This window comes from Aedes albopictus, chromosome 2 (genome assembly GCF_035046485.1).
Source record: "Aedes albopictus strain Foshan chromosome 2, AalbF5, whole genome shotgun sequence".
Taxonomy (NCBI): domain Eukaryota; kingdom Metazoa; phylum Arthropoda; class Insecta; order Diptera; family Culicidae; genus Aedes; species Aedes albopictus.
Window position 1 is genome coordinate 401,015,377 of NC_085137.1, and position 16,802 is coordinate 401,032,178.

The 16,802-nt window shown below is 40.1% G+C and overlaps 1 protein-coding gene across 5 annotated transcripts in view; it reads right to left on the reverse strand.

Moving 5' to 3' along the window:
- LOC109403681 (diacylglycerol kinase 1) overlaps positions 1–16,802 on the reverse strand; it is a 598,539-nt gene that overhangs the window by 5,467 nt on the left and 576,270 nt on the right. For all 5 annotated transcript variants that reach the window (XM_062853302.1, XM_062853304.1, XM_062853305.1 and 2 more), the window contains 3 exons: positions 7,069–7,224; positions 6,651–6,867; positions 5,936–6,117 (listed from right to left, as the gene is read on the reverse strand). In XM_062853302.1, coding sequence (XP_062709286.1) covers positions 5,936–6,117; positions 6,651–6,867; positions 7,069–7,224 — 555 coding nt within the window. The remainder of the gene's footprint in view (positions 1–5,935; positions 6,118–6,650; positions 6,868–7,068; positions 7,225–16,802) is intronic.

Here is a 16,802-nt window from a genome sequence, read left to right on the forward strand (position 1 = left end):
TTTCTCAAGGGTTTTCTTTACGGTGTCCTCCTTTGGCACGCGGACGTCGATCAGCCGGGGAACAGACGCTGTTGTGAGCCGCTACTCCTGGAGAACAGACGCTCAGGTTTGCAGAAGCAAACCCCCTTCCCTGTAAGTCTACGACAAAAGTTCCCACCGGGGTTGGTTACCCGATCTTCCCTAAGGTTGTTCGCAGCCCGGCAGATGCCACGCGGAGGTAGGGATAGGAGTTACTGGGCAGAGGCTAGTGATCTCAACGGGATCTGTATACCGCGAATTACTCAGCCTTATTACCGTGCAAGAACCAATATTTGCATAAGAAAATGTAATAATAGAAGTATCTATGGCAACGGTAGTATGGCTACAGCATTTCCAGAAGATCTCAGGGTCGTTTTAGGGGGATTCAGGGGGTTCCAGGGGGCTCCAGGGGACACTTCAAGAGGATTTCCAGGGGGTCTCTTGGTCGCTTTAGGTAATTTTGGGGGGTATCAGGGGACCTGGATGCCTCAGGGGTGTTCCAGGTGGTCAAAGGGGGTTCTAGGAGATTCTTGGGTCGCTTCAGGGAATCTTAGAGGAGTTTTAGGTGGTTTCAGAGACATTTAGGGAGTCTCAGTGGCGTTTCAGAGTGTTTCAGACAGAATTGCATTTGAACGCGATTAATTTGTGTTTCAAGCTCAAACTCCCCATGCAACACACATGGTTACAAACCAGTCACGGCAGCGTATGTAAGGGTTGCACAGAAGTCACTGTGACTTACTGCGTATCCCTTACATACGCTGCCGTGACTGTTTTCGTAACCATGTGTATTTCCAAATTTTAAACTGAACAATGTTTAAATATATTTGATTCGCACGCTGCGATCAAATATATTTAAACATTGTTCAGTTTAAAATTTGGAACAAATAGCAAGAACTGTACCTGTAGAATGCCAACATGGTACCCTGGTATCCGGTAAACTAAAATGGTCATATTTCTGCCATTTTTTCACCATTCGATTCAGAAACTCACCTTCTATTGAGATGGGGAACCGGTTTGGGGGGCTAGGCGAGGGTTTAAATGGAGGTTTTCCTGCAGGTGATTTCTGGAGTATGGTTTTGTAAAGAAATAATTTAGTGGAGCGGACCTGGTGTGATGGTTAGAACACTTCGACACTGATTCTTCATTAGGGCCTAACTGACATTTTCGATTTCTCTTCATCAATCCTCTCTTTGTGTTATTACAGAATGTGTATTGAGTTTTCCCAAAATTGTTTGATAGAAATGCGTAGGAGATGACTACATCTTGTTATAGAAACAAAAAGAATAATGATTTTGTTTGTTTTTATCAAGTTATTAGCGAAAGAGAGAGAGAGTCGACGAAGAGAAATCGATCAAGTCAGTTAGGCCCTTATGAAAAATCATTGTCGACTTGACTATCACGCAGAGGACTTGGGACGGAATCCCACTCCTAACAAAACAATGTGGGTTCTTCCTTCTGAGGGGAAGCAAAGGGTGGGTCCCGAGATGAACTAGTCTAGGGCTAAAAATCTCGTTAATACAGATAAAAAAAAAAGAACTTCTACTTTCCAAAGATATTCTTTCCAAAGATATTCTAGGTATTCCAAGAATTTTCACGAGCAAAAAGTTTAATATCTTCAAGCGTAATCAATGGATTTTTGTTACATTACTGATACGGTGTAACAACCTAAAAGTCCATGGAGCATAGCTCTGTAGAGAAGTTATTTTCAAAGATGATCTAATGCATCCAAGAACTTCCCCGTGTAAAGGCCTCAAAATCTGTAAGCGAAATCAATGGATTATTGTTACATTACTGATGCCGTGTAACATCCTATAGGTCCATTAAACATGGTTCTGTAGAGAAATACTATTCAAAAAAGTTCTAGATCATCCAAGAACATCCGCAATTAAAGGCTTTAAGGTCTACAAGTATAATAATGAAATGTTGTTACATTACTGATGCGGTGAAACATCCTACAGGTCCTTGGCGTTCTGCAAACGTGTTCTAGGTCATCCATGTTATTCAATTGTTGTTACATTACATATACGGTGTAAATCCATTGAGCATGGTTCTTTAGAGAAGTTATTTTCAATGAGGTTCTAGGTAATCCAAGATCTTCTGCGAGTAAAGGCCTTAAGATCAATAAGCATAATCAACGGACTTTTGTTACATTACTGATGCGGTGTAACATCCTACAGGTCCATGGAAGACAGTTCTGTAGAGTATTCATTTCCAAGGATGTTTAGGTCATCCAAATACTCTTGCGAATATAGGCCTCAAGATCTAAAAGCGTGGTTGATGGGTTGTTATTACATTACTGATACGACACAACATTCTACAGGGCCATGACAAAATAATTGATGTTCTAGGTCATCAAAGAACTCGCACGAGAAGGAAGTGGTCCACATGAAGATAGTTTCCTACCAATTTCCAAAGATGCTCTAGGTCCTCCAAGTACTCTTGTGATTATAAGCTTTACGATCTACAAGCATGCATTACTGATGCGATGCGTCATCCTACAGGCCTTCTTTTTCTTCTTCTTCTGTATGGTTCTACGTTCTCACTGGAACTTGGCCTGCCTTTCTTCAATTTAGTGTTCTTTGTGCACTTACACAGTTAATAATTGAAGGGCTTTCTTTGCCTGCCATTGCATGAATTTGTATATTGTGAGGCAAGTACATTGATACACTGTGCCCCGAGAAAATTTTCTTGTTATTCGAGACGGTCTGAGAATTCACATTGACAAATAATTGATACTTTTTGATGAAAACTTGAGAGCAGTAAAAAAAATCTCACGAGGTCCCATACATTTTATTTACATATTTTGTTTTTTTTTAATTTGCTGTAAAGCTGATTGTAGGGATAAAATATGTGTAGTTTTTTTTATTGAAATTAGTAGGTAGAATCTGTTTTTGAAATCACAAATATTAAAGATTTTTTTTATCTGCATTAACGAGATTTTCAGCCCTAGGCTGGTTCATCTCCGGACCCACGTTTTTACTTCCCTTCCGAAGGAAAAACTCACATTTTGCGAGTTTGTCGGTAGTGGGATTCGATCCCAGGTCTTCGGCTTGTTAGACAAGTGTTCTAACCAGCACACCAGGTCCGCTCCATATACAGGGGATGGCCAAAATGTTTGGGATAGGCAACTTTTTTTTCTCTCACAAAAAAGTTCAGCATGCTATAACTTTTCATAGAGCGCATCAAAAAATCTCATTTTGACTGTTTGTCAACCCATTATATGTGCATCATTGGTACAAATTTAGGCTTGATTGATTAATATTTCGCAAAGTTAGGACCGTTTGGGTAAAACACCTTTTTTTAGACAACGCATTTTTGAGCTCTCATATCTCGGAAACCAGTAAACCGATTTGAATGAAATTTTGAACGTACACTAACAATATGTAAATGCTTCACAAACTATTGAAACATAGATACTTTTTAAACGTTGAAAAAAGTTATCATGGATTGACACTTTTTGGACCTTTCCCGAAAAAATGTAATTTTTTTACATTAATGTGAATAAATTTTAGTGTTGATATCCAAAGATTTTCCACTTCTGTTCTCAAATTATCTCTAATCAGATATATTAGAGCCTATTTAGATTGAAGGAAAAACACATTTAATAATTTTTGTGTGGTATTGTTCATTTTACTTATTTTTCTCTATATGGGTAAAAATTTCAACCCGATATAACTTAATTCGCCGTGAGAAAATATTACATTTTATAACGTCGTATTGAGTATCAATATATTGTTGACAAACGTTAAAAAATTCATTCAATTTGGTTCACTGGTTTCCGAGTTATGGCAGCTCAAAAATGAGTTGTCTAAAAAATAGTGTTTTACGCGAACGGTTCTAACTTCGCGAAAAATTAATCAATCGAGCCCAAATTTGTACCAATGATGCACACATAATAGATTGACAAACAGTCAATATTTGAGATTTTTTGATGCACTGTATGAAAAGTTACAGCATGTTGAATTTTTTGTGGGAGAAAAAAAGTTGCCTATCCCAAACATTTTGGCCATCCCCTGTATCAAAGATTGTTTTCTTTTGCTTGTTTTCAAAATCGATTAAAAAATAAAAATTCGAGAAAAAAAAGTTAGAAGCATGTGACTATCGCGTGCTACTTAGCTAATTCTTAGACTGGAAGTTAGATTTTTACAGAATAATAATTGGTTATTGGATAATTGAAATTATATGGCATCTAACATAGATCCACGATGAATAGGGTAATTCGCCAATTGTTGAACGGTTAGTACCGGCATTTTGGTTTTCGTTTGTTTTTCCGTGCATAATTCCACTTTAGTTGGAAAATATCCAGTGAACGTCTAGATCTACTTATCCCTTATACTTCCCATTGAATTTGTATTCCCTTAAATTCCATTTTCTAAGAGAAAATAGAACATTTGTATGGGAAGTCTGTAACCCAAATGTTGAACGCTTCCTTAAGCTAGCTCATCCTAATGTTGGACGGTTCTCGCCAATTGTTGAACGGTTGAAGCTTTGTTCGTAATTGATGACGTATAACCCGACATCAACCTATCATTCACTTGTTTTTATTTTGGCCACCAAACCCAACAGAGACACGACAGTTACCCGATGTGGGTCCAACAGTGGTCCAACATTTGATAAAAATTGACCCGACTTTGACCCGACATCCGATATTTTTTCACCCTGGCGGATTTTTTCCGGTTTTTTTTGTGTTTTGTGCCCAGCTAGTCCGAGCTAGTGACGCACATTTGAAGAGAGCTCTAGTAGACTGAAATCGGTTTTCAAGATGACTAGATGCAAAAATGGCTGAAAAGATTTGATTTGAAAAAAAAAACGACAGAAGAAAAGTACGCCTTTTAAAGCCTGAAACTCTTCTGGAAACCTATGGGACCCACTCAACCCCAAAGAACACTCATGGAACGACCCTGAAATCCCTTGAAAACCCTTGGATTGCTCCTGAGCCTCCTGGAACGCCTTGAAATACTCCTGGGACCCCCTAACACTCTGAATTTCTCTTGAACACCTCTGAAACGCCCTTGAAACCCATTGAAAACCACTGGAATCTTTCTGAAGCCCACTGGAACACCCCTAGAACATCCCTAGAACGCCTTTGAAACCCCACAAAATGTACGGTTAGGTAAACTGAAAAAAAAAAAAAATAGCAGTCATGCTGACATCGTAGGTTATGCCAGTGTTCAACAATTGGATCATGGATGCATAATGATAGTGTGATAAGAAAAATATTTTTTTCACATTAAATTACAATGAAAATGTGATTTTAAACAATGTTAAACTGTTAATGACATCCCTCCAGTTCTTGTAACTAAGGTGTGCCTTTGATATTTGTGGTCGATTTGCCCGCAAAGCTTAGTTCGTAACAGCAATTTCTTAAAATTAATCTTAAGAATTGTGCAGTTTTCGTGTCATCAGTGGTACAAAAATTTCAATCAATTTTTTTGACGAAAAATATGTATAATTTTGTAACTTAATTAGAGCAATATCGTGACCCACATGTATATGCATCTACATCATACGTTTACGTTGGATGAAAATTACTTAAGTAAGATTTATAATAAAATATTCAGAAACTGTTCAACATTTGGGTAGTGTTCAACAATTAGCGAATTACCCTATTACTCTGTATTTTTTTTTCTAGGTCTTTCCAATATCCTCAAACATCTTCGAACACATTATTTCAATTCAACAAACCGTTTTCGTGTTTTATTTTTTTGCAGAAAAAAATTTGGATTTTTAATTTATACGCCCTTTTTAAAAGTGAGATGAGGAAAAATGGTTATGTGTTTATGCAAAAGTAAATGATTCATAAAACCTAGCACACGAACAAAATATCATTCAAATTAATAAAAAATCGAGTCAAAAATGGCTTTTTTTCGTGCTTTGGATCAAGTGTTTACAATCCACAAAATATCTTGCCACTTACCGTGCACGGTCCCTGCATCCACGGTTCGCCGTCAATCTGCATGGGGAAGGTTTTCTTTGTCGTTAGGACCACCTCGCTGCACTGGGCTAACCGTCGACCCGATGCCCTCAGCCCGGTCCGCACCTGACCCATGTGCAGGCAATTTTCCAATCCAATAACCTCTATCCGTCGGTCACCGATGTCTGCAAGAAGGGGAAACGACAACGACATTGCATATCAACAGTTTTGGGGTGGTAGAAATGCCGTAGAGAAAATAAAAATTTGGTATCGGATTTAGACAAAGATTTCATATTAAGAAGAATACTGCCGCAGAAAAGAAGATACCTATTGCTAAGAAAATTTCTCCCAACTTTCGGTAACTGCTTGTTTGGTCTACAGTAGACGTTCGATAACTGCAACATGTTTACTGCAACGATTGACAGACGTCAAAGACTTGTCAGTTGGTCTGAAAGTGATCTAAAATGCATTCAAAAGTGCATCGCCATGCAACTGTCGTCTGCTTTGACAGAAATTTGACGGATAGCGGTGCGATAACTGCAAAACTGTTGCACTTACCGGACTTGCAGTTAAAAAGCATTGCAGTTAAAGCGTTTGCACCGAGCGAACGTCTACTGTACTTTCATGTTTGTTCAATAAGTTTTTTGAAATACCTATGCCGATCCCTTAATATGAAGTCTTCGATTTTTAGAAACCTCCTTTCCTTGCCTTGACCCACCTTGAATGGCAATCGACAGATCGACCGAGTTGAAACTGTTGGCCGACAGCTCTTTGTCCGAGTTTTTCAGCTTTTTCCGGAACGGGCCCTTGCGCATCCGCTTCTGGGACAGATTTTCGCCCCACAGGTTCGATCCGCCGTGGGTGTAGGGGATGTTGAGCAGCGCAATGCCCTGCAGCTGGGGACCGTTGGCAAGCTCCAGCGAGACACCGTCACACTGCGAACGAAAGCGAAAATCCATGAAAAACGATTTAACGACGAACGGCGGTCGACGGTCGACGAATATATGCAAATTCGGGCAGAAATCCACCCTCTTATCCGGGTGGGCGAGTTGGTACGATAAAATGTGAAGGTGACGAAAGTTGCGGGGAACAAAAGATAAAAGGACAAATCCGTATGAACTAGCTATATAACATACCACAATTTCCAGACTCTCGTGCAGATTTTTGCACGATGCGGCAAACGTTTCCGATGTGGCGTACTCGAAATACCACAGCTTGTTCTTCATTCGGCTGTTGAATTTGTGGGGATTTTTCTCGCGCTCCAGATGGAATTTAACGCAGATGGCCGCGTCCTGGAAAGATGAAGCATAGGCGGAAAATAGTTAGTGGAGGTATGCTTGAGATATTGGAGTTTAAGTGGATCGCTGGCGCTGGGAATTTCGGACAGCTACATTTAGGAAGTGGATTTTGCTTGGCATTTTGTTTCATGGATAGTTTTAATCACTAGCATTTCTGTCGTTTTCGATATGAGTGAATTTATAAAAAATGTACTAAACTGGACACCGTTTGAAATACAAAATGTCATGGAAATCGTTTAGTGAGGGAATTGGAACATTATTTTGTTCAAATTGAAAATAAAAATATCTACAGTTGATAATAATAGTCATTTGTGTAACGAGTTGCAAAATGTTGATTTTTTTTGTACGACTAGTACATTTATCCAACGAATAGTTTACGCAACAAGGTGCAGAATAAAGATTTTTACAGCACGAGTCTAGGCTTGAGCCTAGCTATTTAGCACTGTAGTTGGAGGAAATGCCAATGTAGAATCCGTAGCCTCCGGGAAGGTAAGCCCAGCTCCCTGGGTTGGTGTCAGGCCCTGCGAGCCAGCCGTAAAAAAGACTAGCACCGGAAAATCAACAAGAGAAGAATGCGAACCGATACCAATGGCGACGACCACAGCGACGAAAAGGGACTTGCGATTGGAAGCTCGGTAGGGGTGGTGGGGGTAAAGTGGACAGGTGGGGTAAAATGGACAAGGTACAGTTTCATGGCTTTTATTGTTTTTCAAAATGTTTCAACGATTGGAGCTTATGCCTTAGCATGAATCATTTTAGTTTTGCTGATCTTGAACATTAAAATCAAATAAACCTCTTCAAGATGACAAAAACTTCAAAAGTCACGTGAAAAGTCGGAAATGATGTAAAATCTGTTTATACTTGCTAAGGTTTTCTCGTAAGTTATTTTCAAATTATTACAAGTTTTAAACCCTAAACCAATAAAGTCCACGTAGAAGAATATATTTGACAGGAAAAAAATTTAAGTTTTGTAAAAAAAAAAGTTTTTGGAAATAATTTTAACAAAATCAGACCGTGGGGGTAAAATGGACAATCGCTTCAAATTTCACCAAAATCTCATTTTTTTTGCAAACTTCAGAATCATCAGCCGTCATACCTATCGTGAGATAGTTGAAGTAAAAAGTTATAAAAAAATATTTTATATCAACAAAATTTAATTTTCATCTAAAATAGTGCTTGTTTTTTACACTATTTTTACAATAATTATTTAAGTGTGTTTTAAAGTTTGTATTAAAAGTTTGAAAACAACAAAATAAAGGTATCGTATGAAATTTGATAGTTTGTATTTAAAAACATAGAAACAATATGCTGTTATATAACTTTTAACGACTTGTTCATTTTACCCCATCGATTGTCCACTTTACCCCCACCAATTTTTTTCACGCTATTTTGATGCACGATTTGGTTAAGAAAATAATCAAGGAAAACAATATTTTTTAAATGCAACCCCTTACAAGATTTCTAGAGTATATCATTATCTTCCATGTAACTCGGAAAAGCAGATGGATTTTGCCTCATTTCCGCGGGAAACAACCAAAATGCTTAGGTTGTCCACTTTACCCCCACCACCCCTACGTGGAACTGCAGATCTCTCAACTTCATCGGGAGCACCCGCATACTCGCAGAAATACTGAAGGACCACGGATTCGGAATCGTAGCGCTGCAGGAGGTGTGTTGGACGGGATCTATGGTGCGAACGTTTAGAGGTAATCATACCATCTACCAGAGTTGCGGCGACACACGTGAGCTGGGAACAGCTTTTATAGTGATGGGCGACATGCAGAGGCGCGTGATCGGTTGGTGGCCGATCGACGAAAGAATGTGCAGGTTGAGGATCAACCCGAGCAGAAGGGCATACCTTACAAATACCATGCGAAGAGCAACATGTGCTCTAATACCTAAAATTGTTATTGCTGCGTTATTCTACGAAATGTTATGAGAACATCACAATAACGGTTGGAGGTATTTGAGCGGAATTTGGTATTGATGTAGTATTTGTTGGTTTAGCAGTGAAAATAACCGAAGAACAAGATTTGCTATTACATCTTGAAATCATCGTACAAATGAATCATTTTATAACAAGAAATGTTATCAGCTTGTTATTCAATAACTTTGGGGTAACAAATACAGCACTTGAAATTTTAGGTATGCATTCATTATTGAAATAACAAGACTTGTTATTTTCTAGGTGTTATTTATACTTAATTTTGGTATACGTTTTTGTTATTTTGCCTCTTATTACCACCTAATGAAGGGCATATCAAGGTATGGTAGTATTTAAGATAAATACTTTGATATGTTATTCACTAGTTATTTTCTTCTGCTCGGGAAGGGCCGATTCTTCAACATTAGCATAATAAACGTGCACAGCCCTCACTCCGGAAGCACTGATGATCAGTGCTGGGAAATTTCACGAAGCTCATACTGCGGAGTACAAACTATGCAAATCACAGCTACCCATGGTGATAACTGCAAAACTATCGCTACTGTAGTGTAGTTTGTTGAAATTCATTGGTACCCGAGCAGGAGAAAATAGCTGAAGAATAACTAACTCAGGTATGGAAAACCGAATACCTACAACCTGAATGAGGTATTAAGTAACCCTGCATAAGAGGTAAAATACCTAAAATAATAACTGGTGTGTATTCTGTGTATAACGCGTGAATAATGACATCTGGTATGGCAATACCTAAATAATAATCGGAGAATTTTCCATACAAATAGCGATTTTTCCATAATTGAATAATACCTCAAGCAGTCCTCAACACCAAACCAATAGCTCGTTGAGGTATTGCATCAATACCTACAAAATACCAAAATAAGTTATTTACAATACCTGGGTAACCGACCAATACCTTGTCTTGGTATGATACCTGACTCTGGTATGCTGCAGTTATTTGTCAGTTATTCATTCCTGCTCGGGTAACCATTTGTTGCTACGGTAGCTCGCTACTGTAGGTCACAACGGTGGTTAGTTATTCTTGTACAACACAAGAGCAAAGTACTTCAGTTCTCTTCAATTTTTTGAGTGGCAAGGAAGACAGTGCATACCCCGGATCTAATGGAAGAAATTGAAGATTCCCCAACTTGCAGTATGAAGATACAAGCTACGAAAAGAAAGGGACAATCTTTTGTATCGATGGTGAAAAACTTCATATTGGAAGCAGACGGAAAATTCAAATGCAAAATTGAAGAATTTGGAAGATGTACGTATTCCCAGGAGAACTACGACGCTGGAAATTTCGTTCGGCATTTTCGGAACATGCACCACGACGTCGCTCAAAGATTGGGATTTTCCGGAGGAACTCCAGCCAAGAAAAAAAAATCGTCTGAGAAGCTAACCATTTTCTTCGATCGGCAAAAATTTTACGAAGCGTGCGTGAAGCTCGTTACAAAACACAATTTGCCTTTATGTTGTTTTGAATGGGAAGCTCTCAAAACTTATTCTGGATCCACTGCACAATGGGTCCAGAGCCGTATTTACGAAGACAAAAATGTTTGTGCCTAAACCATAAGTTTTAGATACATGGTATCTTTGGGAAACTTTCTTCTTATTTTTCGACCTTTTTTTCTCATTATTGTGAAATTAGGGTGGTTACTCTTGTTTCGCTGATCTAAACATCTGCCTCTTAATAGTTTTATGTACGTTCACAAAATGTTCTACAAAGTTGTAAAAGAACTTATTTAGAGCAAGTTTGCCGAAGAAACCATTATTCTATCTCTTATTCTATCTCTTATTTTTAACTTATGATTTTTTAACAGATTCATGTTAGGGTGATCCATGAATTTCAGTTTTCCTGAAATAACTTTTGAATCGTTCGTTTCTCGTAAATACTTTGTTCCTAGCACTTTTAGAACTATCAACGATGCATATTTTTTCAAAAGAGCTCAAAGTTCTAACTCTCATAGTTAAGAAGATATTGGCATTTTTCTACGAAAAATCACTTTTTTTCAAAATGTCATATCTCAAAAAGGAGCAAATGGATTTTCAATCTCCCGGTTGCATTGGAAAGATTGTACTCTGTTCTATTTATGGTGTAAAAACTGTAAGTACCTTTTTTGTTTAAAGCTTTTTATTGAATTTTGAAAATACGATTTTTTTTCATGGAAAAGCAGTTGTAACTTTGAAAATCGATGAGATACAAACTTGGCGTCTTCGACAAAATTGTGAGTTTTTGGCTGCTGTAAAAGTGCCCAGAACAAAGTATTGCGAAAAAATCAACACATAAAATTATACTGGAAAAACTTGTAATTAAGAAGGCACGAAATGTTGCTAATTGGCAAATTGGGAGATGAAATTTGTGAAAAAAATCGCGTTCTGGTGGGATTCGAACCCACGACTCCGTATTCGCTAGACCGGCGCTTTAACCAACTAAGCCACAGAACAGGTAATGGTTCTGCGGAATAGAAAGCCAAACTGACTCCAAAGCCGCACCATGAACACTCCTATTTCACAAACTCATCTCTCTTTTCGGCTTAGATGCCAATCCACAACACACTCCTATTTGTGCCCACTAACTACAAGTGCGAGCGAATTATTTATATGAAGCCGAGACTTACTCTCGCACTCCGCATACCTAGCCACCAAAGCAGTTTGTTTTGCTGGTGTCTAATTAGTATGCGTCGAGAGCTCGGCACGGTCGGACGCTCGGACGACCGAACTGCGCCAAGTGACGCAAGCAAGGGCAATATGTATCATTGTACATAAAATTATATTGAGTAAAAACAGATTTTCATATGAAAAATGACACTTTTCAAGCAAATTCAACTCGTCTTTGTTAGATAGATCAAAGTAGCTTGGTAAATGGTCATCCATTTCATTGTAGAACCAATGTTTATTTATACTGTCATCACCATTTAGGCACAATGTTGATAAGATATTGTAAATCATGTAACTTTGATAGGCTTTTACGTTAACCTAAACATATACACGCAAAAAAATCCGTTCTGATAAACGTGAACAAACAAATATACACCGTGAACTGGAACTAGTTCCAGCTGTCAATATGGGTGTTCTAGAGAACGTGACATCTAGTTCACGGTGTATATTTCTTATTGTTGTTATGGTTGCTATGCATAGTTCCCGTTGCCGTGACTGGAAATGTACGTATATCGGAACGGATTTTTTTGCGTGTACCTACTAGTGATTGACATTTTCACTATCCATACATTGAAGTGATGAAATTGAAATTAAATTGATGGAAATCAGCTCAAAATCGCATTTTAAGTTGAGTTCATTGACGAATTATGGATTATAAGCAAATTTAAATATTTTCGACATGGTTACTTCGATCTATCTAACAAAGACTAGTCGAGTTTGCTGAAATTGTTCCGCTTTTCATATGAAAATCTGTTTTTACTCAATATAATTTTATGTGTTGATTTTTTCGCAATACTTTGTTCTGGGCACTTTTATAGCAGCCAAAAACTCACAATTTTGTCGAAGATCCCAAGTTTGTATCTCATCGATTTTCAAAGTTACAACTGCTTTTCCATGAAAAAAATCGTATTTTCAAAATTCAATAAAAAGCTTTAAACAAAAAAGGTACCTACAGTTTTTACACCATAAATAGAACAGAGTACGATCTTTCCAATGCAGCCGGTAGATTGAAAATCCATTTGCTCCTTTTTGAGATATGACATTTAAAAAAAAAGTGATTTTTCGAAGAAAAATGCCAATATCTTTTTAACTATGAGAGTTAGAACTTTGAACTCTTTGGAAAAAATATGCGTCGATGAAAGTTCTAAAAGTGCTCGGAACAAAGTATTTACGAGAAACGAACGATTTAAAAGTTATTTCAGGAAAACTGAAATTCATGGATCACCCTAACATGAATCTTTTAAAAAAGTATAAGTTAAGAACCATAAGAGATAGAATAATGGTTTCTTCGGCAAACTTGCTCTAAATAAGTTCTTTTACAACTTTGTAGAACATTTTGTGAACGTACATTAACTATTAAAAAGCAGATGTTTGGATCCGCGAAACTAGAGGGACCACCCTAATTTCACAATAATTTTTTTTTTTTTTTTTATATAAAATAATGTTTATTTAGTTCTTAATCATAAATAACATATTTGAATGTAAAAATCTTAATTATCTAGATTCAGAATGAATTCTACCTCATTTACATCGATTCTATTATTAACAGATTCATTAACAAAGTTGATGTAATTAATAAAGATTTTCAAGATTCGCAATCTATTAGTTTCTCTAATGTTGACCAGAGTTGGCCGAAAAAGATCGTCGAACGTTGGTCTTTGCCATCCACCCAGAATCGTCGTAACTGTTCGTTGCACCAGCGACCATGCCGGAGCCACTCGAGGGCATTCACAAAATTTATGCTGCAATGTCTCTATGCTTCTCAAGCAGTGCTGGCAGTTTGGATCATTGTTGCGTCCAATGATGTTCATCAGCCGTCGATGTTCGGTCTTCTCGTTGATCAACAAATACAGGTCACTACGCTGCTTCGATGTCAGCTTTTTTGTCGAAATATTCCTCCAGATCCTCTTCCAATTGCGACCCGGTTCATTTCGTTCTACTCTCGGCGGTTCAGTTTGCATCAAGTAGAAGAGATGGATTTGCGCACTAGTAGGATTTTGTTTGATGTTGTCAGGAAGCAAAGGAATTTGTTGGGACAGCAGTTTTAAACATGGGAATTCGGCTGGAACAGGGGTGTTTTGGGCAAGTATGGAGTGGTAATAGGGTAGGGAATCCATTTCACTTAAGTGGCGGTTGACGAGGAGGGCGCGGCATTTGATTGATGGGAGATGCAATTTTAGTCCCCCGTTCTCTCTACTGCGTACTAATTGCTGCATAGGAATACGTGCTGGCAGCCCTCTAAACAGGAACGTCCCCATCGTGGCTGCTAGTTTGGCCGTGTGTACACATTGTGGTGGAATAATTGATGAGAGATACCACACTTTCGCCGTGATGAAGGTGTTCAGCAGCACCACTTTCTGCTGCAGGGTAAGGGATCGCATGCTATGCATCCAAATAATTTGTGCAATCCTGGATACTAAGCTGTCCCAGTTTAGCTTCACCATCATCCGCACTGAATTGGTGAATATTACGCCCAGCACCTTAACTTTGTCTGTTGTTTGCACATCTGGTACCATCAGGGGCTCCCCGTCGATAAACCCCACATCAACCGCCACCGTTTTTTGCCGGTTCAGTTTTGCGCCTGACAGGAGTTCATAAGAGGCGAACAGGCTAAATATACGACGGATTGTATTTGATGACGTTGCTATGATCGTGATGTCGTCAGCGTACGCAACGCAGAGATCGCCACCACAAGTACGTTCCAGCCGAGTGAGGAGTGGATGAAGATATACCACGAAGAGCAGCATCGACATCGGGTCACCCTGTCGCACCGACCGTTCTATCCGGAAAGGTTGTGATAATCGCCCATTAATTAATAGCCGGGACGACGACACGTTGGCGACCCGGGAGAGCCATCCGACGAACGCTGGGTTGACACCCAGAGAAAGAAGAGTTTGATGCAAGAACTCATGAGAAACACGGTCAAACGCATGGTCCATGTCGAACGAGATCAGCTTTGCTTTCTGCTTTCTCGCAATTAGCTGAGCCACACGGTCCTTGAGCGAGAGCGTGGCTTGAAAAATGGAGCGACCGGTGTTTGAACATTTCTGTGCTTCGCTCAAAACTCGGTGGGTCTGGAGCACTCTTTCTAATCGGCATTTCATCACTCGGCTGAGGATCTTGTAGTCTACGTTGAGCAGGCTAATCGGGCGGTACCCTTTCGCTGACTTGTCGCCACCACTCTTTTTGATCAGCACGATCGTCCCATCAGCAAACTCCGGGGGGAGCTCGTTCGTCATCGCTTCATTCATAACGCAATAAAGCTCTCGATAAATCACGTCGAACGTTCGTTGGTACAGCTCAACTGGTAGACCATCCGAGCCGGGTGACTTTCTCTTCTGCGAAGTTCGGATTGCGTTTTTCAAATCGTCCACCGTGATCTCCTCCATCAGAGCAATGTTGGCTTCATCTTGCGCGGGAACTGCTCTCTCAGTTTCAAATCCTTCTTCCGCATCTCGTCTTGTCTCGCCTCTCGCGTATAGACTCTGGAAGTATCGGAACATGTGCTGTTCGATTTCCAGCGCGTCGCGTAGTTGATCTCCTCGTTCGTTCTGCAATTCTGTTATGCTTGCTTTTTTGCGTCGTCTGTCCCCCAGCTGGAAAGTGGATAAGCTCTCCCCAGCCACGAAAGTCTCGTTGATTCGAATGAAATTTTGCGTAAATTGCCGTTGCAGTGTTAGCATTTGTGCTTTCACACGATTAATAGTAACTAACATGGCTGGGTTTTGGTAATAGTTGTCATACGCGAGCCTTAGTTGCGCGTACAGACGCTGATGTTCGGTATTGAAGATGTTGAACACTTCTCTGGATTTCCAACGGAAGAAGGACTTGATTTTTGGCTTCGCATATGACATCCACCATGAAAGCCAGCTGGGGAAATTTCTTCGCTGCCGTGTCCAATATTGCCACCGAATCTCGAATTCTTCGATGTTTTCGGCAGTCAACAGGTGAGGGCGGAGGGACCAGAAGCCGCGCCCTTGTTCGCGGCCAAGGTGAGGAAGACAAATGCGCGCTGTCAAAGCCTTGTGGTCGGTGAACGAGCATGCGTGCGTCGCAGCGGTTCGTAGGCGATCGCATAACCCAGTGCTCACGTACATACGGTCCAGCCGGGATGCTGCATTGTGTACGATGTATGTTGGCGCGTCTGTGTTGGGATGAAGTTTCAGCCACACGTCCTGCAATTGCAATTGCTGCACTGTCGCCTGCAGAGCTGGGCTTGTGTTGGCGCTGGTGGAGTCTCTCTGGCGTAGCACGCAGTTGAAATCTCCGGCAAGGATGACGTGTTGCGTGTTGTGGCGTAGATAATAGGCGATCGTTCCGTTGAAAAACCTCTCCCGCTCGGCACGAGCAACAGTGCCCGACGGTGCGTAGACATTGCAGAGCGTCGTGTCTTGTATCCGCAAAGCGACGAGGCGCCCATCAAGGCTTTTCTCCACATGCGTGAAGCGAATGTGCTCTTTTAGTGCAATGGCTGTTCCCCGTCGATTGTGGTCCACATTGCAGACTACGGTGAATCCGGGAAGAGAAAGTTGCTCATTCTCCACCTCTTGCAGAAAAACGATGTCCAGTTCGAGTGTCCGGATGAAGGTCCGGAGTGCGTCAATTTTCGTTGCGTTGGTGATGTTGTTGATGTTAATGGTGGCGAGATTGTAACTGGAGAACTCAGCCATTAGTTCGCTTCAGGTTCTCCTTCCCACTTGTTTCGTTGGTCTTCCTCCACACGAGGCTTTTTGCCTGGTCGGGGACGGAGCGTTTTTTTGGAACTCGAAGATCCAACGGACGAATCCGTTTCGTTGCCATCCGATATTCCGAGATTAGATTTACGGATCATTCCAGTATTGCCGGCTGTAGGTTGTTGACCTGCCGGAACGGTCATCGACCCGCCTTTCGAAAGGAGATTTTGGTCGATGGTGTTCGGTGAAGGCTGTTCTGTTTGATGCGAGACAGGTTTCGGCGGTGGCATTACTGCTGC